This window comes from Eptatretus burgeri, chromosome 6, assembly GCF_056783735.1.
Source record: "Eptatretus burgeri isolate ZD-2024b chromosome 6, Ebu_testis_v1, whole genome shotgun sequence".
In the NCBI taxonomy this organism is placed as follows: domain Eukaryota; kingdom Metazoa; phylum Chordata; class Myxini; order Myxiniformes; family Myxinidae; genus Eptatretus; species Eptatretus burgeri.
Window position 1 is genome coordinate 95,971,313 of NC_140966.1, and position 26,121 is coordinate 95,997,433.

A 26,121-nucleotide genomic window follows, 5' to 3' on the forward strand; every position below is an offset into this window, starting at 1 on the left:
CAAATATCTAAAGCTCTTTCTAACCACTGAATGACTCACTAACTCACTCACTGATATTAAAGATTGGTACCTTCCAGGTGACGTAGAAAGCTGAAATTTTGCATGCCAATGGACATGGAAGCCGGTTCACCGGGAAACATCTCAGAATCGTTGGACAACATCCATCAATGAAAATTTAGCAAGGGGGGTCACTGGCAAGGCAATGAACAGAGAGAGAGAGGGGGGAGGGGGTAGTAACTTGCAAGTAAGAGGGTTGAATAAGTTTGGATTATTGCACTAGAAAAGATTGTGGGTAAAAATGGGTGATGACATGACATGGTGGGATATGGATGGCATGCTCGAAGCCTTGGATGAAAGAGTGTGACTGAACCGTCTCCGAAAGGTGGTTCTACAAATCGGAAAAAAGACGAACAAAAGAGTGGCGGTGATACTACACGAATGGTGTCGGCTGGTTTTCTGTTTTGATATCTGAAACTGCACAACAAATATGAGTAGAATAGGAAATGAAAGCGAAGAAGGTGGCAGGATGGGCATTGTTTGTCATTTCTAAGGTAAACGTTGCTGTTAAATGCCATGAATTGGCTTTTTGTATACTAGGTTGAAACCCCAGGAGGAGCGAGAACACATACTTGTCAGGGATAGATTGGGTCCAGGAACAGAGAAAGGGCTAATCAGATGAGGATTTCCTAGTTTTAGTCGAGGATTGCTTTTTAACCCACTTTGTAGATAAGCCCATGATTTGTTAGCACTGTTTGGACCTTGCCAAGGCAAAGACCTTGCCCAGCACTGAGAGCAGAATCACCCATCAGTAGATGTTGCAGTCTTAGCGATCACCCTTCTCTTTCCAGAGAGGGACAACAAGGCCCCTCTTCCAGTCAGTTTGGATGATGCCTGTGTTCCAAACAGAGCTACATGCAACGACACGAGTGTAGCATTTACACCTGCCTTGAGAAGTTCAGCATGAATGCCACAGATACCAGGAGCTTTACCCCATTTCAAACAGTTCACCGCAGTCTGTTTTGCCACAAACGAAGGTGGACAACAGTTGATTGGAGGGTCAGCAATCAGGAGAGTAATACCCATGACATCCATCTCAGCAGCTGGTGGATAAGACTGGTACAGCCGCTCAAAGTAAATGGCCCAACAGGCCTTCACTTCAGACTCCTCTATCAAGAGCCCACCACCCTCTGCTCTAACTGCAGTGCACCGAGGGGTGGGCTTGGCGGAATGCAATGCGCAAATTCCCCTGAAAGCAGGACGAGAATCACTTTAACATAAGTGATGCTCTAGCCCCTCACAGATTTCCTCGCACATCAGCCTCCTTGTCTACCCTGAGCACATGTATAGTTTTACGCCTCAGCTCCCTGAACAGCTCAGCTCTGCTATTCAGCCTGGCCCTGCAACCCTGGTCAATGGTATCCAGTGTCCCTTGAGAGAAAAAATTATTATTTGCCCTCCGGGGAATTCTAATACATCCACCGACATCAAGGACGGTGGTCTTGAAGGCACACCACAACTCTTCAGGACCCCTCCAAAGCACGCAGACCCCCAAATCTCCATTCAGCCTGTTTGTAAACTCCTCAGCTACCCTCTCATTCTTGAGCTTGACAACATCCAGCCAAGGCTGGGATGGCACCATTCTCCTCGATTTAAGCTGAAACTTCAGAGTTATTACAACAAGCCTGTGGTCGGTATTGAGGAACTGAGCACTCCGGAAGACTCTGCAGTTCTGTATCATCCTCCAAGGAGCATCACCGAGCACATGGTCAATCTGCTTTAACACACCACCAGCATTGGAATACCAAGTCAAGCGATGAGCCTGTGGGCAATGAAACTATGAAGCAGCCACCCCAAGTCCATGACTTCTTCCAAACTTAGTGCTCTTCTGGTACTCAGTTCCAGACCCATGGGGACCAACACATGTCTCATAACCATCTCTCCCTCTCCATTCTACTCTCTACTCTCCTCTCCACTCTCCACTCCTCTCTCCCTCTCTCTCTCTCTCTCTCTCTCTCTCTCTCTCTCTCTCTCTCTCTCTCTCTCTCTCTCTCTCTCTCCCCCCTCTGTCTCTCTCTCTTCTCTCTCTCTCTCTCTCTCTCTCTCTCTCTCTCTCTCTCTCTCTCTCTCTCTCTCTCTCTCTCTCTCTCTCTCTCTCTCTCTCTCTCTCTCTCTCTCTCTCTCTCTCTCTCTCTCTCTCTCTCTCTCTCTCTCTCTCTCTCTCTCTCTCTCTCTCTCTCTCTCTCTCTCTCTCTCTCTCTCTCTCTCTCTCTCTCTCTCTCTCTCTCTCTCTCTCTCTCTCTCTCTCTCTCTTTTCCCCCTCTGTCTCTCTCTCTCTCTCTCTCTCTCTCTCTCTCTCTCTCTCTCTCTCTCTTTTCCCCCTCTGTCTGTCTCTCTCTCTCTCTCTCTCTCTCTCTCTCTCTCTCTCTCTCTCTCTCTCTCTCTCTCTCTCTCTCTCTCTCTCTCTCTCTCTCTCTCTCTCTCTCTCTCTCTCTCTCTCTCTCTCTCTCTCTCTCTCTCTCTCTTTCTCTTTTTTCTTTCTCTCTCTTTTCCCCCTCTCTCTCTCTCTTTTATCTCTTTCTCTCCCCTCTCTCTCTCTCTCTCTCTCTCTCTCTCTCTCTCTCTCTCTCTCTTTCTCCCCCTACTCCCCTACCCCCTACACCTCTCTCTCTCTCTCTCTCTCTCTCTCTCTCTCTCTCTCTCTCTCTCTCTCTCTCTCTCTCTCTCTCTCTCTCTCTCTCTCTCTCTCTCTCTCTCTCTCTCTCTCTCTCTCTCTCTCTCTCTCTCTCTCTCTCTCTCTCTCTCTCTCTCTCTCTCTCTCTCTCTCTCTCTCTCTCTCTCTCTCTCTCTCTCTCTCTCTCTCTCTCTCTTTCTTTTTCTCCCCCCCCCCATGCTCTCTCTCCCCCTCTCTCTACTCTCCTCTCCTCTTTCCCCTCTCTGTCCCCTCTCCCCTCTCTCCTCTCTCTTCTTTCTCTCCTCCCTCTCCCCCTCTCTCTCCCCTCTCATGTACCATACTTTTCACAGAGTACCGGTGTCACCAAAGCATCTTCCTGAGCAAGGGTTAAATTGTATGCTTGGTGTTGGCATAATGGTTTCGGTGGTGGGCTTGGGATCCTCGAATCCTGAGTTCAAATCCCACTCACCTGTTGAATTAATTCCAGGTGGGGTTTTCTTTGCCTGTCATCCTTCTGAGGTCGGCAAAATGAGTGCCAGCATGCTGGTATACTGTGTTGGAGTGGCGACCCATCCAGGTTTGTGCCCAATGGCCGAGGAGACTGCTTCGGCAGCACCAACGCTCTGCATAGAGTATGGTATGGATGGATGGATGGATGGATGGTTATACTGTATGGTTTGCCATTGCTTTCCCAGCAGTAGTTAGGGCAGGGATTTGAGAATTGCTGGCGATAGCTCTCTTAATCTTCACGAAGGACACTGTGGGGTCTTTAACGTCCACCAACGAATGCCGGCAGATGACAGGCCCAGTTTATCGTCCATCCGAGAGATGGCACACACATTGATGAATCACCCTGCCTGTGAAACATTGGGATGACATTTTATAACTGTGTCGAGATTCAAACCCAGACTAGACAACTTGGAGGTGTGTGTGTGTGTGTGTGTGTGTGTGTGTGTGTGTGTGTGTGTGTGTGTGTGTGTGTGTGTGTGTGTGTGTGTGTGTGTGTGTGTGTGTGTGTGTGTGTGTGTGTGTGTGTGTGTGTGTGTGTGTGTGTGTGTACCTCTCCAGGCCATCCTGTCAACCCACAAGTTAAGTAGTCTACCGATACATCAACGAAATCGCCTTGTTATTTCAGACGAGCAAGTTGCCCGTGCCTGGGTACGGATGAAGACATCAAAATGCAAATAGTGTCTTCTGTCATCGTGCCGACAAGCTGGGAGTAACAATTCACATTTATTGCCACATCTGATGCAATTTAAACGCTCTAATGTTGGCGAGGAGCTCCGTTTACCATTGTTTGTTTGATATATGTGGCTTTTTCATGCCTCGGGTCCAAAATAAAAATTTGTATTGGTGTCAAAGCTGGTGACCAATTGGAAATTAAAAGTAGGATTACCACGAAGCAGAAACGTGATAAGATATGACGTCATCGTGGTTTGTCGATTCGAGAGAGGGATTTGTAAAAGTAATTGTAAAGTTGAATTTCCACAACTCTGATTTGTTTCTTTATTTCATTTCATAAGCATGTCAAAAAATATTTATTATTCAATAAGGAAAGTTATTGCAGTGAATTTTAGCATGAATCAATCACATTATTTGTGAGATTGAGAACATCATTACCCCACCCCAGCCCCCTTCCCACCCCAAATGCAAGGACATGATGCTGAGCGGAGAAAGCACTCTGCTGATTTACAGCAAGCAATATGCAACTTACATGAACCTAGTTTGTGGGACGAAAAGGCAATACACGAAACCAAGCATGTGTGTCTGATAAGCAATCCATTGCACACAGTTACAGCATTGGGCAATCAGACTTCTCGGACCAATTACTCACCCAGATTTATCGTAACAGAAAAACTATGCATGCCCATATCGTACATAAGAGGGGAAAACACACATTTCAAGCAAAAAAAAAATGAAATGAAAGAGTTCATTGAACACGATACCCCGTGCAGTGTTCAAGTACAGACAACTTCAATTGTAATAAAATACGTATATTAAAAAAACAAGTTTAGTGCTGCTCAAGCAGATGTATATATCACCCTAACACACTGCAATAAGATGACGTTGAGTCGCAGTTTAGGAGATGGAGTCTTTATTTATCGCCATAGAATGCAGTGTCAATCATCATATATAATATTATATATATATATATATATATATATATATATATATGTATATATATATGTATATGTATATGTATATGTATATGTATATGTATATATGTATATATATATATATGTATATGTATATGTATATATATGTATATGTATATATATATATGTATATGTATCTATATGTATATATATATATGTATATATATATATATATATATATATATATATATATATATATATATATAAATATATACATTTATATGTATATATATGTATATATATATATATATGTATATATATATATATATATGTATATATATATGTGTATATATATGTATATATATGTATATATATATATATATATATATATATATATATATATATATATATATATATATGTATATATATATATATGTATATGTATATATGTATGTATATGTATATGTATATGTATATGTATATATATATATATATATATATGTATATATATATATATATGTATATGTATATATATATATATATATATATATATATATATATATATATATATATATATATATATATATATATATATATATTGTTATGGCTGTGGAAATTTGCAATACAACATAAAGGGTCCTGAGATCAGTTATGACGATAAGTAATTGTGTAGTTAGATTTCCCCACCGTTGTTGAGAGGGATTTCCGTGTTCACAGGGCTGCGATCCTTTGAGATAGCTGGTTTTCTTTTCTCTATCATTATTTTGGACCAATCATCCCCCAGCAACCAAATCGCCACCACCTTCGCCTCTTTACCTCCACAACTCCATCCCGCAAACATCGCTTCACCGCCATTCTCAAACGACGCCCGCCAACAACCAAACTCCCACCACCTCCGCCTTTCTACCACACGTCGTGCAATGGGCTGTGAATGCGTTCCTTTCGCCTCAAAAAGCGGATCAGGAATGCTTCACGCCCCCTTTTCATCTGCCCAATGGCTGAGCATCGGGTGGTGTGGCCCCGCCTCCGAACCCGCTGTGATCCAGAAATTTACATAGATGCCCCTCCCCTGGGCTACATAAGCGCGAGCACAAAGCAGCTCGCAGTGCAGTACGTCGGCAGTAAAGTCAAGAACCAAGTGGGAGCAGTGGAGTGGCAGCAGCAGTGTCGGCGGGGCAGTCATGTCTGCAGTGTCGGCGGGACAGTCGAGTCGGGGGACGGAGCTCGAAGCTGACGGGAAAGGCAGACGGGCAGTGCCGGAGAGCGCTCGCCGACCACGCCAGGGGCACGAAGCCAGGCGCAGCTACACTGACATCGTGGCTTGCCCGCCATCGCGCCACGAGGGCGCGGGTAGGACCCTTCGGTCTCGTGGACCTAGCCGCTCATCCAGGTTCCACGTGCATTAGGCCCACGGGCCCAGTCTGACTCCCTTTTCTATATGGGGGTCTTTTCTTGTGTTTTCTTTGAATGCGTGTTGTGGCGCCGTGTCTTGAAAGTAGAAACTATTTCAGTGCATGGAAATAAACATTGCTTTATTCGGTTGTAACTCTTGCTTGTAAATTGCATTCTTACTGAATCGCAGTGAATACGTGCTTGCCTTGTCTGAGTGTTGGTGTCAGGTCAGGTTAGATCTGTGAGCTGCTACAGCTACCATGTAAACCTGTACTAACCTGTTCCATGGTCGGGTTGTCGGCGACTAAACCGTCCCCCCCACCAGGTTTTCTGGTGAGGAGGGTGCTTGGATATGGACACCCAGCAGGATTAAAAACAAAACCTGTCAAAGGGCGGAGGAGCTCCTTGTGAACCAACGGCCATCCATATCTAGTGCCCAACTGTGTCTGCGGATGTTCTCCTGCAGTTGGGTTACTTTTTTATTAGGAGGTTGGTGGCAGGATTTGCACTCCGGCCACCGTAAAACCCTTCATTCCGCAAAACACAAAAACGCAAAAAAATCTGAAATCCCACTCCGTGGGAGTACCTCCTGTGCAGCTTCCCTTCGCAGGGCAGCTCACCGGATGACGGGATTGGGGCAAAGCCTTCGGGACCCCCAATCTTTGATGATAGGAGGGAAACCACGGGGTAACATCCCCGGGTCAGATTGCGGGAGAGTTTGTCGGAGTGGTGCTGAGGTGTCGTCCACCAGACGGCGGTCTCCTTGGGTTAACCTGAGGCGGTCCCTTCGGGTGGGTGCCTGGAATGTCCTATCCCTAAGAGAGGATGATCACCTGTCTCTGTTATCATCTGAGCTCAAGTGTTTGGACATCGGGATTGCAGCTCTCTCTGAGGTTCGGAGACCGGATTGCGGCGAGATCATGGTGGGTGGTTACACCTACTATTGGTCTGGTCGCTCTGATGGTTACCATACCCAAGGAGTTGCTGAAGCTGTGTCCAATAAGCTGATCCCAATGATAATTGAGGTAACACCGGTCAATGAGCGTATTATGAGACGAAGGATTCCTCACTCCTTATGTGTCATTTCCCTGGTCTCTGTTTATACTCCGACTGAGGCGAGTGATCTCACCGTGAAGGATGCATTCTACGCCACACTCGAGTCTGTGGTTGATCAGTGCCCCAGACGAGATACACCTCGAGTCTTGGGGGATTTCAATGCATCGACTGGAACTGATAGGGATGGTTATGAGGTGTGTGTTGGTCCCCATGGGTCAGGAACTATGAACCAGAATCGCACCAAGTTCCTTGACTTTGCAAGAAGTCATGGACTTAGGGTGGCCGGTTCATGGTTTCAGCGCCCACAAGCTCATCGCTGGACTTGGTATTCCAACGCTGGTGGTGTGGCAAAGGAGATTGACCATGTCCTCATTGACGGTCATTGGAGGATGATCCAGAACTGCAGGGTCTACCGGAGTGCTCAGTTCCTCAATACTGACCACAGGCTTGTTGTTGCAACTCTAAAGCTGCAACTTAAATCCTGGAGAATGGTACCATCCCAGCGAAGGCTGGATGTTGGCAAGCTCAGGGATGAGAGAGTAGCTGATGAGTTTGCGAACAGGCTGAGTGGTCACTTGGGGGGTCTGGGTGCTTTGGAGGGTCCTGAGGAGTTGTGGAGTGCGTTCAAGACCACCGTCCTTGATGTTGCCGGTGGATGTCTTGGAACTCACCACAGGGCAAAGAAGAATTTTGTCTCTCAAGGGACACTGGATACCATTGACCAGAGTCGCAGGGCCAGGCTGAATGGCAGAACTGAGCTGTTCAGGGAGCTGAGGCGTAAAACCGTACGTGCACTGAGGGTGGACAAGGAGGCCTATGTGCGAGGAATCTGTGAGGGGGTAGAGCATCACCTGTGGTCAGGTGATTCTCGTCCCACTTACAGGGGAATTCGCGCATTGCGTTCATCCAAGCCCATCCCTCGGAGCACTGCAGTTCGAGCAGAGAGTGGTAGGCTCTTGACAGAGGAGTCTGAAGTGAAGGCCCGCTGGGCCGGTTACTTTGAGCGGTTGTACCGGCTGATCCCCCAGCTGTCGAGTTGGACGTCAAGGGTGTTACAATCCCTGTTGCTGACCCTCGAATCAACTGTGGTCCACCTTCGCTTGTGGCAACACGGGCTGCGGTGAACCAGTTGAAATGGGGTAAAGCTCCTGGGATCTGTGACATCCATGCTGAACTTCTCAAGGCTGATGGAAATGCTGCACTCGTGTCGTTGCATGCAGTTCTGTGCTCTGCCTGGAACACAGGCATCATCCCAACTGATTGGAAGAGGGGCCTTGTTGTTCCTCTCTGGAAAAGGAAGGGTGATCGCCAAGACTGCAACAACTACCGAGGGGTGACGCTGCTCCCAGTGCCGGACAAGGTCTTTGCTCGGATAATTCTTGATAGGGTTCGCCACCATCTGCTTGAGCACCAGCGTCCAGAGCAGTCAGGCTTTACACCAAAGAGGTCAACGATTGACCGTATCCTTGCTCTTCGTGTCCTCACCGAACGCAGACGAGAGTTTCGGCAGGGGCTGCTTGCAGCCTATGTTGATCTATGTAAAGCGCTCGATTCAGTGAATCGGGATGTCCTCTGGAGGATTCTTGGTCTTCGTGGGGTGCCACCAAAACTGATCGATCTGATGTCTGAACTCTACTCTGGTACTGAGAGTGCTGTGAAGTGTGGTGGTACCATCTCTGACTTATTTTCAGTTGTTACTGGAGTTCGTCAGGGGGTGTGTACTGGCCCCCACACTTTTCAGCACTTGTATGAACTGGATTTTAGGGACAATGTCGGAGAGATCAAGCTGCAGTGGATCGTTTGGGAATGTCAAGATCTCGGACCTTGATTTCGCAGATGATTCAGTTATCTTTGCGGAGACTTTAGATATCCTTTTGGGGGCCCTCGAGTTGCTAAATGAGGAGTTGGATCTGCTGGGATTACGGGTTTCTTGGGTAAAAACTAAGATCCAGGCTTTCAATGACATCTTGGATGCTGCTGTCCTGTCTGTGTCTGTTTGTGGTGAGGATGTTGAGGTCGTGGAGAGATTCACTTACCTTGGCAGTGATATTAATGTCTCTGCTGGCTGTGAGTCAGAGGTCAATAGACGTCTGGGTCGGGCCTGGGGAGTCATAGATTCACTGGATCATGGGGTGTAGCGCTGCCGGTACCTGTGCGGGAGGACGAAAGTCCGAGTCTTCAGGTCCTTGGTGCTTCCAGTCTTGCTCTATGGATGCGAGACTTGGACTCTGACCAAGGATCTGAGACGGAGACTTAATTCCTTTGGTACCAGGTCTCTTTGGAGAATCCTTGGCTATCACTGTTCGGATTTTGTGTACAATAAGCAGTTGCTGAGAGAGACTCGGATGAGATTTGTTACCTGCATGGTCCGTGAGCATCAGTTGCAGCTGTATGGACATGTGGCTCGTTTTCCTGACGCTGATCCTGCTCACCAGATTCTCTCAGCAAGGGAGTCTCGTGAGTGAAGGAGGCCAATGGGCCGACCACGTGCCTCGTGGTTGCAGCAGGTTGACCATCATCTCAAGGAGATGGGGATGGGCCTGGCATCTGCCTGGGGGAAGGCCAGACGGAGGCCCCTGGAGTACCGGTGGAAAGTGGACGCAGCGACGCGCTGTTCTGGCACATGCTCACATACCTGACCTGACCTGATATATGCACAGTGCCTTCAGAAAGTATTCACACCCCTTGACTTTTTCAGATTTTGTTGTGTTCCAACCTGAATTTAAAATTGATGAAAGTTAATTTTTTGTCACCAATCCACACAAAACACCTCATAATGACAAAGTGAAAACACGTTTTCAGAAATTTTTACAAATTAATTAAAAATGAAAAGCTGAAATGTTTTACGACAATGACTATTTGACCCCTTTGCTATGACACTCCAAATTGAGATCAGGTGCATCCATTTTCCCTTGATCATCCTTGAGATGTCTCCACAACTTGATCGGAGTCCACCTGCAGCCAATTCAATTGATTGGACATGGTTTAGAAAGAAACACACCTTTCTATATAAGGTCCCACAGTTGACGGTGCATGTCAGAGCAGAAACTCGACCATGAAGTCCAAGGAACTGTCCGTGGAACTCCGAGATAGAATTGTGAGGAGGCATAGATCTGGGGAAGGGTATAAAACAATTTCGAGAGTGTGGAAAGTTCCCAAGACCACTGTGAGCTCCATCATTAGGAAATGGAAAGATTATGGAACTACACATACTCTTCATTGAGCTGGCCGTCCAACTAAACTTAGGAAATAGGCAAGAAGGACCTTGGTCAGGGAGGTGACCAAGAACCCAATAATCACTCTGATAGAACTACAGAGTTCCTTGGCTGTGATGGGAGAACCTGCTGGAAGGATAGCAATCTCTGCAGCACTTCACAAATCTAGGCTTTCTGGGAGAGTGGCCAGACGGAAGCCACTCCTGAGAAGGCACATGACAAATACACTTGGAGTTTGCATCAAGGCAAATGAAAGACTGGGAGCATGAGGCAAAAGATTTTGTTGTCTGATGAGACGAAAATTCAACAACTTGGCCTGCATGCAAAGAACTACATCTGGCGGAAACCGAGTACAGCTCATCACCCATCTAACACCATCCCTACCGTGAAGCATGGTGGTGGAAGCATCATGCTATGGGGATACTTTTCAGCGGCAGGGACTGGGAGACTTGTAAGGATAGAGGGACCAATGAATGGAGCCAAATACAGACAAATCCTTGAGGAGAACCTGCTTCAGAGTGCAAAAGACCTGAGACTGTGGTGAAGAATTACGTTCGAACATGGCAATGACTCCAAGCAGACAGCCAAAGCAACACTGCAATGGCTTCAGAACAAGAAGATGAAAGTCCTTGAGTGGCCCAACTCAAGGCCAGACTTGTATCCCATTGAAAATCTGTGGAAATACTTGGAAGATTGATGTTCACTGACACTCCCATCCAACTTATGCCTGGTGTTGGCTGACTGGTTAGGGTGGTGAGCTTTGGATCCGAGGGTCCTGAGTTCAAATCCCGCTCAACTGTTGAATTAATACCTAGTGGGGTTAACTCGGCCCGTCATCCTTCCGAGGTCGGCAAAATAAGTGCCAACTTGCTAGTATACTGTGTCGGAGTGGCGACCCATCCAGGATTGTGCCCAATTGCCAAGGAGACTGCTTTAGCTGCACCAACGCTCTGCACAGAGTATGGTCCCAATCTCCTCCTCCTCCTCCTCCCATCCAACTTGACAGAGCTTGAGCAAATCTGTAAGGAAGAATGGGAGAAAAATCCCCAAATCCAAATGTGCAAAGCTGAAACAGACATTACCCAAAAGACTTGAAGCTGCAATCACTGCCAAAGGCGCTTCGACAAAGTATTGACTCGGCGTTGAACATTTATTGACAGAAGACATTTCAGCTTTTCATTTGTAATGAATTTGTAAAAATTTCGAAAAACTTGTCTTCACTTTGTTATGAAGGGGTATTTTGTGACAAAAACTTTCAATATAATCCATTTTAAATTCAGGCTGAAACATAACAAAATATGACAAAAGTCGAAGGGTGTGAATACTTTCTGAAGGCACTGTAGATGACCGGACGTCCATATCCAGCGTATGCAATGGCAAGTTGTGCTCCTTTGTTCACTCTTGCTTCAAGACACTGATGGACATCGGTGCTGATTGTACTTGAGATGATGACAGCGGCAGCGTAGCAATGAGTTTATGGTGTGGGGGTCCTTGGTGGTGGTTGTGTTCATTTGTTGTTGGTGTTCGTCATGGTTGAGGTGGCAATGCGAATGCAAAGTCAGTGTGGTTAATGCTACAATGTTGCAGAGTTACAGGGTGTTTCAAAAAGAGTCAGGTCAGGACAGGTATGGGAGCACGCACTTGAGCAGTGCGTCGCTGCGTCCACTTGTAGGCAGAACTACAAGTGCGTGCTGGAGTGTTGTCCATAAAAAAAGTCTTACCAGGTGAGTGGGAAACGTAGAGAAAGACCGTCGCTAATGGACGTAGGGGTAAAGGGCTAAAGATCCCATTGATGGGCATGAAAAGGAAGTTAAAGGAACGGAACAGATTGTGATATTAAATAAATAATAGCTTGATTACGGTGTGAACAAATGTACTCTTAAATATTGTTGCAAGGAAACCACACCTGTTCTGGAATGTTCGATCGGTTTGTTGAGCCTGTGGGCAGAACGTCAGGTTTCAAATTCAGTTTCAAAGGATCGCATTTAAGTTTTGTTATGAAAGGCAATTGATTCCTGTTTTCATTTAAATTACATTAATTTATTAAACTTGTAATATCCGTGTCCACAGATCTTTGGGGAAGGTTCCATGTTCGGCCCGATGGACGTTGCAGACCTGGTATTGTTGTGGTGCCGGGTTCGGTGGCGAGGACGACCGCTAGATGGAGCAGTTGGGCCGTTTCCCACCGAACACCGGAATTGAAGGTCGTAACCTTCGGATAACTCCGAAAGTCACGGGTCCCTTAGTGGTCCGTGGACGCCAATACTTTGACGGCGTGGGGTAGGGTTAATTGTCTAATTCCAATTTACCTAAGTAGCCACGCCGCCTAACTACCGGGGAAGCCACACCCTCGGCCGACTTTGTCCGAACCGCGTCGCCGTTACCGACTTGGGTCCGGCGTAACCGAGAGGGGATTACCAAAACCTGCCGGACCAAATAACAATTTACGGCCCAATCGGCCTCCCTAATTCTCAAGCCCGAACCATGCTCGGCCAATGATAGAAACGACAGCAACGAGCTGGAACATTTAACACGGGGTTTATTTATAATGGCGAGAGGGAGACAAAGAGCAGAGTTATACCGAATATAATCAAATGTACAATGATGCAAGGCACTTATACCGTTTCTACTTAAAGATTGGGCCCACAGACACACAGACACATCCAAAAAAGAAATGGACCCCACCGGTCTTTATTCGGTCCTCCAACCGAGGAGGATAGTTCAGCTGGGGAGACAGAGTTCTGTGGTGAACCTGGCTGCGTCGTGCGGCTTGCCAACCTGCCTCTGTGGAGCCCGGGATTCTTGGCGGGGAAGTCGGATGCTCCGACCACCAGCCCGCGCGCTCCAACACAAACCACCACGGTGGGACTCGAACCCGCACGATCAGCTTCGCACCAAGCACCGAGATGAAGACCAGGGACGAAGACCGATGACCACGGCAAGGAGCGCTCAGCATGCCAAAACACAGGGGGTGTTCGACTCACAACCTTCTCTCACGCTCCACTCGGTTCTCTGTTCCCCTCCCTCGTGCAGGGTGGGGGGGGGGGGAATCCACTCTGGAGACTCGCCTCGCGATTGGACGGGGCGTTTTGGGTCTCGTGGTGACCAGCCGTGATTGGAGCAGGGTCACGGTAGGCGGGGAAAAACACGTCCCTTCTGGACGGAGTCTTTGTGGCTCTTTTGGCGCTTTCCTCCTCTTTGTCGCTTGGTCAAGACATTCTTCTTTCCCTGAGCGTTCTGGCTTCCCATTGGCTGGGGCACGCGTGCGATGCTCGCCCTGAGCTCATTGAGCAGAGGAAACACTCCATGCCCTTTTTTGGAGTGGGGCTCCGATCTGAGGCGATGGAAGCCGCGCCCACATCTGTGCTCGGCACGTATGCGCGTGAGGAAGGCCGATGGTGGCAGGAGCGAAGGAGGATGTTGTTGTTGTTGAATGGTAATTCTAACTAAAAATAACTCGCAGCGCACATACACTTAATCACCCATTAAACATAGGGACGGCAACCTAACTATAAACACATACTTATCAAAATAACTGAACTGTGGGGACTGGCTGTTGTGTGCAAATGGCTGCCAGATTCGTAACAGTATCACGATGGGGGAGATTTGGACATGCTGTGGGGATCATCTCCATGGTGATATTTATCATCAAGTCACTTTGTGTGATTTATTTATGGATTAAGAAACGGCTCCAGAAAACCTCTTCACAAGTCTTCATTTTATTATTGTCCTTCAAATGAAGAACAGCAAACGATGATCCCGATGGACCTCTCTCCTGATGAATATGTTATTATTGGAGTTTATGTGTCTGGTGGTACTCTGATTGATACATTTGCACTACGTAGAGAAATGTTCTCTAAAACGAAGTTCTGGTTGTTCTTGTGTGTTCACAGAAAGGACAAGAAAGTGGAGAGAGAGAGAGAGGATGATGGGAGGATGGGGATGAGGAAGATGAAGATGATGATGTCGATGATGAAAAATTTGATTTTGAAGATGATGGATGTGATTGTGAGGATGGAGATGATGAATGTGATTGCGACAATGATGACAAATGTGATTGTGAGAATGGAGAGGATGGATGTGATTGTGATGATGATGGATGTGATTGTGACGATGCAGAGGATGGATGTCATTGTTCAGATGAGGATGACGATTCTAATTGATGATAACAAACACCAGGTCTGCAAGGGAGGAGGGGGAGAGGCTTTATTCATTGTTGTACAACTTCCGGAAGTTTGATTTCATTTGAGCGATAACATCCAGTGTTCAAGATATCATGTCGAGCTGTGCAGGAGACATTAGCAGCGATGATAATTCATTATCAGGTGCAGGAGGCTCCAAAATATATAAAGGGGTCTAAATGGGTCTATAGGGTCTCAAGGATCTGTGGGTATAAAGGTCTAAGGCGTGAAAGTATCTATCGGCGTTTAAAGGGTCATAATGGCATTGAAAGATTTCAAGGAGCAACAGCAACGACAGAAGCAGCACGTTACTGAGGGGCAGCAACAGCAATACCAGGAACAGCATGGAGTTGAGGATCTCCAGCTGGAACGGAAGCCTCACCATGATGACGGGCTCCTACAGCAGAAGAAGCACGACGGTGTTGAGGGGCCATACCACATGCAGGACCTTCAACAGGTAAGCACTCTTCAATACTTTGGGGGCAGTTGGGGTGACCACACTGGGTGCAAACACAGCAAACTCCAAAATCAAGATGTTCATCTGAAATACATTTTGTCACTTCTTCTTTTATAGACATTGCTGTTAATACTGCCGTCTATGAAGAAGAATAACCTTAATTGTGGAGATGATTGTAATCATCATTTCCGTGTGAAGGTAACTTATTGACATGGTCGTCGTCATACAGGATAAATAAGAAGATAAATTGGATGACATCATCGATTCACCTTTTCATTGATTACCTGTTCCATCAGTGCATTTCCTCCTGTGTCCCTTTGCTGAACAAGTTATCAAACTGATGAACATATCTATGTATTCATTTTTTTCATATTTTTATTGTTTTTTTTCCAAAGGTCCCTCAGAAGATGCTCTCGTTAACTCTCCTCCACGCCCTCAAATGAAACCTTCCTTCCGGGTGGAAGGTAAGTTACCAAGATTCTTACCTTGCATTACAAATTATTCCAAACATTGTCGAAACTACATGTTCTTCACCCCCATCGTGACCCATTCTGTCTGTGTCTCAGAAGCGTTGAGAACAAATGAATATTTTGCTGCACTCTAATCCAGACAAAGCACCAAACAGACCATCAAATTGGTGAAAGTGGTGGCATGAGTGTTAATGTACCCATATAAAAGTCAGTGTGTACACCTGGATGATCATTAACATTCATGAAATCGATGCAGGTTGCTTTAAAATTGATGCAATTAAATGGCACACCGCCATTTTGACACACTTCCGGTCATGTCATCAGAATGGCCTCCACAATTTCACATCAGGACCATGTCCTAATGTTGCAACCCAAATTTGGTAGTAATTCTGACTGGTGTGTCTGGAGAGAACAAGATTTTTTGAAGGAATTTACATGATTTCCCCCAAAATTGACCAAGTCGGCCATTGTGACACACTTCCAGTTATGTGTTTGGCATGACCTTCACAATCTAACATCCGTACCCTGACCTGATGTTGAAACCCAAATTTTGTGGCATTCTGATTGGTGGGGCTGGTGAACAAGATTTTTGAATAAATTCACTAAGTCAGCCTTTGTGACCCATTTAAAGTCATGTGACTGGAATGAGCTTTGCAATTCCTGTTACCAGTCAAGAGAGGAACGTTGCTGCTAAATTTCAGCCAGATCGCCCCAGCGGTTTGGCCGGAGAAGTCGAAAAAGGAGATTGACGGATGGACGGTGTGCGATGACAATACCTTATCTGGAATGTAAATACCAGATAAGCTCATAAAAAATTGAACTGAGATGCAGAAGCCTATGGAGAGACCACTCTTTCCAGCATTGTCTTGGAAGGCATTGATGAAGATTATGATGGCGGTGATATTGAGTGGTTTTGACTTCCTTTTGCTGATGTGTGTACAGAGACCCAGAAGACGAGTTCCACCTTGATGACCAACAAAACCAGTTCTATCTTGATGACACACAAAACGAGTTTCACCTTGATGACCCACAAAACGAGTTCTACCTTGATGACCCACAAAACGAGTTCCACCTTGATGACCCACAAAACGAGTTCTACCTTGATGACCTACAAAACGAGTTTCACCTTGATGACCCACAAAACGAGTTCTACCTTGATGACCCACAAAACGAGTTCCACCTTGATGACCCACAAAACGAGTTCCACCTTGATGACCCACAAAACCAGTTCCACCTTGATGACCCACAAAATGAGTTCTACCTTGATGACCCACAAAACGAGTTCCACCTTGATGACCCACAAAACCAGTTCCACCTTGATGACCCACAAAACGAGTTTCACCTTGATGACCCACAAAACGAGTTCTACCTTGATGACCCACAAAACGAGTTCCACCTTGATAACCCACAAAACCAGTTCCACCTTGATGACCCACAAAACGAATTCTACCTTGATGACCCACAAAACGAGTTCCACCTTGATGACCCACAAAACGAGTTCCACCTTGATGACCCACAAAACGAGTTCTACCTTGATGACCCACAAAAGCAGTTCCACCTTGATGACCCACAAAACGAGTTCTATTTTGGAGACCTTTGGAGTTATAAACCTCTCGATGTCGTTCTTGATTGGATGATGCTTGATTAACACCCCCTGGTGTTAATTCAGCAGCTAACGGGGCTTGAACTCAGGACACTGGGATCCCAAACCACCACCCTAACCACTAAGCCAACACCAGGCTTAATATTATAGAAAGTGCTGTGAAGACCTTGGATTTCTTTTGACGTGTTTACAATACATCTCCTCCTTTCTACTTCTTCAAACTTGAAAGAACTGAAACTTCATTCTCAAGATGGAACTGGAAGTAAAAAAAACAAAAAACTTTGTCCAATTGAAAGACTGTATTGACCTTGTATTGTTGTTGAACTGTTAAAAATAAGAATGATTAAACTGCTTAAAAAATAATAATTTGTGAAGTAAAAAAATATATATATATTTTCGTGTAAAAATGATTTATGATCTTGAAATTTGACTTGTTTGGTGTGTGAAGGTTAGGGTTGGGTTTGGGGAGTGAGGATGAGGGTTTGGGGAGTGAAGGTGAGGGTTTGGGTTTGGGGAGTAAGGGTGAGGGTTTGGGGAGTAAGGGTGAGGGTTTGGGAGTCGGGTTTGGGTTTGGGGTTTGGGGAGTGAGGGTGAGGGTTTGGGGAGTGAGGGTCAAGGTTTGGGTTTGGGGTTTGGGGAGTGAGGGTGAGGGTTTGGGGAGTGAGGGTTTTGGTTTGGGTTGGGGGAGTAAGGGTGAGGGTTTGGGTTGGGGGAGTAAGGGTTAGGGTTTGGGAGTCGGGTTTGGGTTTGGGGTTTGGGGAGTGAGGGTGAGGGTTTGGGGAGTGAGGGTCGGGGTTTGGGGAGTGAGGGTGAGGGTTTGGGGAGTGAGGGTTTTGGTTTGGGTTTGGGGAGTAAGGGTGAGGGTTTGGGTTTGGGGAGTAAGGGTGAGGGTTTGGGTTTGGGGAGTAAGGGTGAGGGTTTGGGTTTGGGGAGTGAGGGTTTTGGTTTGGGTTTGGGGAGTGAGGGTCAGGGTTTGGGTTTGGGGAGTAAATGTGAGGGTTTGGGGAGTGAGGGTTTTGGTTTGGGTTTGGGGAGTGAGGGTTAGGGTTTGGGTTTGGGGAGTGAGGGTTAGGGTTTGGGTTTGGGGAGTAAGGGTAAGGGTTTGCAGAGTGAGGGTGAGGGTTTGGGGAGTGAGGGTTTTGGTTTTGGTTTAGGGAGTGAGGGCTAGGGTTTGGGTTTGAGGAGTGAGGGTTAGAGTTTGGGTTTTTGTGAGGGTTGGGGTTCGGGGTGTTATGGTTTGGATTTTAATGTGAGGGTTTGGGATGGGCTTCATTTTCTTATTTGATGGTGTATTTTGTCTTTTGAATGAAAGGACTTCTTCAAGAGGATTGTTGAGAAGGTAGACTGGGGTGTGGGGGGGGGAGGGGTGGGGTTCCAGACAGTCCTTTCGGAGAGACATAGTGAGAGTGTAAGACTTGTCAGGACTGAAAGACATGTTCCACGTGTTGGACCAGTTTGTGATTTTATCCAGATGTTTGGAGCGTGAAGAGGCTGCTGCTTGCATATATGAGGGATGGCAGGTGGTACGGCAGAGGGTGGAGTCTTCAGCAAAGAATTAAAGAGGATTTTCCAGAGAGTCGGAGAGATCATTGACAAAAACCAGAAAAAGCACAGGGCCCAGAATGCTACCTTGAGGAACTCCAGCCTGGACAGGAAGAGGGGATGAAAGAACTCCATTTAGGGCCACATGTTGACTGTGACAGGAGAGGAAGTCTGCGAGCCATGAGTGGAGATGGCCGTGGATACCATAGGAAGAGAGTTTTGGTGAGCAGGGCAGGGTGCTAGACCATGTCAAAAGCACGTGACATGTGTCAGGATGTGGCTCAGATTTCATGTCCAGCATTGAGGTCCTCCATCCATTGATGGAGAGCAGAAGCAGCATATCCAGGGTAGAGTGACCTGGTCTGAATCCAAATTGATGATCGGAAATCAAGCCATTGGAGAAGAGAAAGGATTTGATGTCTGAAGCGATAATGGATTCCATAACCTTGCTGATGATTTGGAGAAGGCTGATTGGTGTGTAGTTGCAGGGATATGCTTTTGGACCTTTTTTAGGCAGAGCGGTAATGTGATGAATGGAAAGTGACAAAATTGCTGGTTTAATTCTGGCTCTGCCGTCCCCACCCCCATCTCCCACCCCTTCTACCCAGTCCATCCTCCGCCCCCCATGAAAACAACAACATATATTTTTGGTCATTTTCCATTCATGAATCACTTTTTGTTTTGATCGTTTCAATATTCATTTTTAACTTTTTTCCACCTGTCTAACTCGTGATGCCTGGTGTTGGCTTAACGGCTCGGGTGGTGGGCTGTGGATCCAAGGGTCCTGAGTTCAAATCGCATTCAGCTGTTGAATTAATACCACGTGGGGTTATCTCGGCCTGTCCTCCTTCCGAGGTCGGCAAAATGAGTGCCAGCTTGCTGTCAGAGTGGCGACCCGTCCAGGATTGTGCCCAATAGCCAAGGAGACTGCTGAGGCAGCACCAACGCTCTGCATTGAGTATGGTCCCAATCTCCTCCTCTCCTCACTTGTGGTGGTTTCATCTCCAGGGTGTTGTGAATAAAAGGCAAGAGTGCAGGGAGCTTGGTGCATGACAATTTGTGTGCAAAAGTTGTGAATCAATCAATTGGTGAGTGCTGTGCAAATATTAACCTTTAATAATGGGAATCAGTTTCTGGGTATTTTGATGCTTTGAGTTATTGTCCAGATGATTGAGGTATAAATTCCAAATCCTTGATGTCGATTAGAAATTGTGGAAATGTTTATTCCCACTCACACAACAACAATCATGTTGTAGTGAACATTGTTTCACCAATATGTAGTATTCTTACTGTATTTAGATTCTGCCCGTAATTGGAAAAGGGGTGAGGGGGGAGTGGGGTTTGATAGATTAGAGACAAACTTTATTGAAAATGTTACAACTCGTACAATGGTGACATAAATCATTCGTTTCAAGCACCAAATGCACTTACTAGTTTGGTTCCTCCAAGCTGTTAAGAAAGGAGAGGATAATGCATCCTCCTTTCATGGATAGAAAGGGTGAACACATGGCAATAATATTCATTTATCGAAAGGTTTTGTGTGTTCTCCCTCCCACCCCAGAAAAAAAGATAAGGATAGTTGTATTTCAAAGCATCAATTAGATTCCTTTACTAAGGGCCTCCATTACACTTTCCGCTCCGTCGGGAGTTTGTGTCGCACATGCCCGTCAACTCTGGCCTTGCACTACGAGCAGCTTCCCGTTCGGCGAGCTTTGAAAGTTCTCCTCGTCTTCCGTTGTGCAGAGGCACGGCCCATTCTCGCAGGTACTTTTCCAAGTATTTTCAGCTTCTTTTAAAAGCTTTGTGAGCCATTTTAGACAACATTCCTCATTTGCCACAAACTATATAATTTATTATGTCCTGAATTGTTTGGGTTAGGGTTAGGGTTAGGGTTCCTCTGAGAGCACCACCATTTCCTGAGATTACATGATGCAAGGGGCAATCTTGGAGCATGTAATGCAGGTGAAGGATGTGGGGGTGGTAATAGATATGGGGGGGGGGGGTAAGCAGACAGGGCAGTGCCAAACTGCTACAGGTAAAGCAAACAGGGTTTTAAGTTGTATTCGTAGGGGAATAAATTATCAATCAAAGGAGGCAGTGTTAACACTGTAGAGGACATTGTGTTTTGTTTTGGTCACCACATCTGAGGATGGACATAACTGTCACAGAGATAGCTCCTACATTGATTCCAGCGCTCACTATACTGAGCTACGAGGAGCTGCTGAAGGGACAGGAAGTTATACCATTGGAAAGGAGGCGGTTATACATGAAGGGATTTGACTGAGATGTTTAAGATAATGAAGGGTATCGACAAAATAAGTGTGGAAGAGATTTTCAGTAGAATAGACAGTGATAGGACGAAGGGCCATCGCCTAAGAGTAAAGAAGGGGAGAGTTATCACTTGCAAGGCAAGGGTCTTTCACTTCGAGAGTATTTAATGCATAGAATGGTCTCCCTGGAAAGGTAGTGACAGCAGAAAGAGTAGACGGGTTTAAATTGGAATTGGATAGGTACCTGGAAGCATGGGTAATAGGAGGACTTGTGAGATAGCTTATGGGTGATCGTATCTGTTGTTGGTTGGTGTTGCTCCTTGTTATTCCTTGTGCACCTGTTGCGTTGAAATGGGTTCCACATCTGAAAATAAACTCCAGTATGTATAAACATGAATAATATTCAAACTTTTCTCATCAAATTGCCGATTTCTTTGAAGGATGAGCTTAACTGCTGATTCACTCGTTCATCGTGCCGAATTGTACAGGGTAAAGGAGGTTGGGAGGATATTGGAGTAACGGGAGGTGACGAAGGTGCGAATTGATGAGTCATGCCAAAAGAGGGATGGTGAAATTCCGCCATTGTTGCAAACATCTTAAGAAGATAACTTCTAACATTAATTAATTATTTTATTTTTTTATTGGTTTGATTCGAGGCAGAAATTCAGCATTCATTCGTTTCATAGTTCATTCTTGCATTTATGAAATGGAATACTTGCCTTGAAAGACACGCAAAGGATCTTTTGGACAATCATGCATTGTTAGTACAGATCGTTTCAAACCATTTGTGAAGAAACCCCCCCAAAAAAACCTTACGATGTGGAAATCTCTCATCCACAATTAAACGGGTAAACTCCAAACTATGACAGCAGTGAGTGGGCGTTAAACACGGATCTACATGTTGCTGTGATGCATGATTCTTGATCCACATTCGTCATATCGTGAACGAGTCACACAGGCCTTTGGAAACATTGGTAAGCAGGCAAAGACAGATCCTCCGAGCCACGCAGCATATTTGCGTTCCGCTGGTGCCAGAACCTGAAGGAACAAACATGTTGGAAATTATTTGAGATGACCCAGCAATTCTTCATTGTCGATGTACGGAAATATTGACAGTCTTCATTGTAAAATCAGTGTTGAAGCTGGGTTATATGTGTGTGTTGTACTAAATTGACAAAGACACCTCCTGATTGTTTGCACTTAAACTTGCAAACTAGAGACTCTTGATCCATCTGCACCTTTTTGAAGCAGTCTTTCCACCTGAAACTCATGCCAAGACGAGAACAGCACTTGGTGGAGCGCATACCTCAACCAAGCTAAACAGTTTAGGTTTTGTGTCCCACTGATAGGCCCAATCCCAATCCATATCTTCACCAAAATCGAATCAATTTGTCCTTGTCACACACTCAACCTGTCCACCAAATTTCCTCTGAATCTGTCGATAACTTTTTAAGATATCGTGCTCACAGACAGACAGACAGACAGACAAGCCGGTAGGTGACATGGGTGGTCGCTATATGATTGCATACTAGTCATAGTTTTTCACAGATCGGGCTGAAATTTTTTGACAAAGAGGTTGATTTTAGTGCGCATAAAAGCACGGAAGCCGATTTTTTGATTTTCGCAAAAAAAAATTTCAAATTTTTCCAAAAAAATCAAAGTCCCGTTGCTAGGCAACGGTGGCATCCATAGCAACGGTGCTCAAAAGCATACAACTCGATCCTGGTATGAACCTACCAGTCAAGTTTCATCAAAATCAGTTGACTCCTCTGGCCTCCAGAGCTGTCCATTACATACAAACAAACAGACAGACATACAGACAGACGGAAAACCTGAGAATAAGGGTAGTCTAGCAACCACCCAACAGACAGACAGACAGACAGACAGACAGACAGACAGACAGACAGAAGTGAAAAATAATACTTCGGTGGCAGAGGTAAGGAAGGAAGATTATGACGGATCCGTAAATGAAATATTTTCTGCGTAACTTGGCAGAAAGATGCGGTCCTGACGCACAGATGAGGATGTTTTTCAACGCGGCTCGTTTTCGCCTATCGGGGCCTCAAGCTGGCCCGTGGTTTTGCTGTTTGAACATGACGCAGCATCTCTCCATGATGTTGATGAAAGGAGATATAGAACAAACCATTGAGGTCGTACCACAATTTGCAAGCATATGGTACAGTACAAGACATCATTCTGGACAGGGTGGCAAAAGTTCTGCTTTTGAGATAAGCAAAAGCAGTTGTTTCATTACATTTTCAGCACAATGCTTGTTCTATGAAAGCAACAGCAGTGCAACTGCAGTGCAATACTTCCCTATTCTTGAAAGGCACTTCTACATAATGGTTTGTAGTTTACTCGGATTCACCCACATATCCTTCCATTTCTGTTCCACATTTTTACATTCTCAGAATTAAGCATGTTGGCAATTTTTTTTTTCATTTTAACATGTCAACAATGAAAATGTGGGAGTATGATTTACCAGGATATGATTAAATTTTGCTCTGTACGTGTGTATATCTATATATACCAATAATTGTCAGTGTCAGTCAATTCATCAGTGTGTGTGTGTGTGTGTGTGTGTGTGTGTGTGTGTGTGTGTGTGTGTGTGTGTGTGTGTCCACCATAACTCCCAAACCATGAAACCTAGCAGCCTGAAACATTGCACACATCCTAAGGGAATTCCAAGGGAGTGCATGAGTGAAAATTGGGTGTTTGTGTTAATTAAAACATCCCTTTTGAAGATAACTACAGCCTTATTTAATTATATCCTTTATCAGGCAATCCTCGGACACCTCGCTCTCCCTCGCTGTGGTCTTAAATCACCATTTTGTTTGGCCATTGCTCAACAATGCCTTGAGTTGGAAAAGGCTGTAACGGTTTATTAACGACGAGCAAATACAACTCATCGCTTCGCTAACGGGGATATTAAGGGGTCGAGGAGAAAGAGGGAGTGAGCATGGAGGGGAAGGATAGAGGAGGGAAGGAAGGGAGGGAGAGAGAGGATGGAAAGGAGGTGAACAGGGAGAGGGGTTGGAGAGAGGGAGAGACAGGGATAGGGGTGGGAGGGAGAGGGTTGGAGAGAGAGAGAGAGAGAGAGAGAGAGAGAGAGAGAGAGAGAGAGAGAGAGAGAGAGAGAGAGAGAGAGAGAGAGAGAGATAGAGAGAGAGAGAGAGAGAGAGAGAGATGGGTGGGATAAGGGTGAGAGAGAGAGAGAGAGGAGTAGAGGGGTGTGGGGAGAGGGGGATTCCGGCAGATGTCAAACCCAGTTTAATGTCCATCCGAGGGATGGCACACACATTGATGTAACACCCTGCCTGTGAAACACCGGGATGACAGTTTATAGCCGGTTCGGGATTCTAACCCGGGTGAGACAACTTAGCACAAGCGTGGGTACATCTCGGATATGCTGCCGTGATCTGGCGATTCATCACTCTATAAAAAACTGAATTGGTCCAAGCAGCAGTTCCGACTGCTAAGAATAAAAAACAACCTTTAATTTGTCCAATTCACACATTATTTCACAGCCCTTCCTCTCTTCGACCTCCAGAGAGTTGTATGGTGGTGGAGGTAGGTTTGGCAGGGGGACAGCCTGAGGGGAGGGGAAAGTAAGGCAGCTTGAGGGGAAGGAAAGGGAAGGGAAGGCAGTGTGAGGGGCAGGGAGGGGAAGGAAAGGGAAGGGAAGGCAGTGTCAGGGGCAGGGAGGGGAAGACAGCTTGAGAGGGGGGAGGCAGTGTGAGGGAGGTGAGGAAACGTGAGGAGGATGGAGGCAGTGCAATGTGGAGTAAAGGCAGAGTGAGGGTGGGGGGGGGGAAGGCAGCATGAGAGTAGGCATGCAACAAGAGGGGTGGGAAGACAGCACGAGGGGGGAGGCAGCACAAATTGGGGGAGGCAGCACGAGGGAGGAAAGCACCATGAGGGGTGGGGGAGGCAGCGTGAGGGGTGGGGGAAGGCAGCGTGGGGGGAAGGCAGCACGAGGGGCAGGGGAAGGCAGCATGGTGAGAAGGCAGTGCAAAAAGTGGGGAGGCAGCATGAGGGGATGGGGAGCCAGCAAAAGGGAGGGGAAGGAAGCACAAGAGGATGGGAGGAAACGTGAAGGGGGAAGGCAGCACGAGGGGGGAGGCAGCGTGAGGGAAAGGGAAAGTAGCATGAGGGGAAGGGAGGAGAAGTCGGCATGAGGGGAAGACGCAGGCAATAAAATGTGCCCACACAGCATCATTTTCTTTTTAACTGCCAGGTTCTCTATAAAACTGGGCGGGTGCATTGAAAAACCCATGCTATCCACCTGGCAAATTCAAAACGAAACCGTCAGTCCTTAACAGTCCCCTTAACAGAGAGGGGTGTGGAGGAGCAGGGGGTGGGGCAGGAGAGGGTGAGGGAGAAGGGGGAGAGAGAGGGAGAGGGGAGAGAGAGTGTAAGGAGGAAAGAGAGGGGAGGGGGATAGAGGGGGAGGGGGAGATAGAGGGAGAGGGTGAAATAGGGTGAGAGAGAGGGATAGGCTGGGAGGGAGAGGGTGGGAGGGAGAAGGTGGGAGGGAAAGGGATAGCAGTGGTTGGGAGAGGGATAGGGGTGATAGGGAGGGGGATGGGAGAGAGAGGGGTAGGAGAGAGAGGGGTGGGAGAGAGAGGGATGGGAGAGGGAGAGAGAGGGGGGAAGAGGAGTGGGAGAGAGAGGGTGGGGGGGGGAGACAGAGATAGAGAAGGGAGAGAGAGATGGGAGGGGAGAGGGGGGGTGTTGCAGAAGATGTGACGTCCAGTTTAATGGCATACACACAGATGAATCACCCTGGCTGTGAAACATCAGGAACCTAGGCTCGACAGATTAGAACGAGCATGCATACCTCTCGACTATGCTGCCCTGATGTTCACGAAACGTTTCATTTTTTTTTAATTTGTATTTATCGATACCGAAGTGACAGGTCGTATTATGACATATCATACAAAAAGGGGAAACATGGTGCAAAATAAAATTGCATATTTTCAGTGAGGCAGCAACCACCCGATACACCACAGAACAATGCAGGGCCAATGCAGGCAAGTGGCTCCTGAACATTGTTCAAGTCGATCAATATACAATATTCAGTGACAGTGCAAATATTGCAGAGCAATTGCCCAGTGGCTTAAACACCTCAATATCAAACTATGTCCGAATTAGACGAATGAACACTT

The 26,121-nt window shown here is 46.4% G+C and overlaps 2 protein-coding genes across 2 annotated transcripts in view; one reads left to right on the forward strand and one right to left on the reverse strand.

Annotated features, from left to right (window-relative positions):
• Positions 1–9,688: 9,688 nt before the first annotated feature.
• On the forward strand, positions 9,689–17,534 carry LOC147025393 (uncharacterized). The gene is made up of 4 exons (XM_085886356.1): positions 9,689–15,068; positions 15,186–15,266; positions 15,464–15,532; positions 16,481–17,534. Exons 1-3 carry the CDS (start codon positions 14,871–14,873, stop codon positions 15,509–15,511), a joined length of 327 nt encoding a protein of 108 aa, XP_085742482.1. The 5' UTR covers positions 9,689–14,870; the 3' UTR covers positions 15,512–15,532; positions 16,481–17,534.
• Positions 17,535–20,023: 2,489 nt separating this feature from the next.
• LOC147025394 (uncharacterized) overlaps positions 20,024–26,121 on the reverse strand; it is a 57,026-nt gene continuing 50,928 nt past the window's right edge. The window contains exon 5 of the mRNA XM_085886354.1: positions 20,024–21,991. Within this exon, the coding sequence (XP_085742480.1) occupies positions 21,848–21,991 (144 nt within the window). The 3' untranslated portion in view covers positions 20,024–21,847. The remainder of the gene's footprint in view (positions 21,992–26,121) is intronic.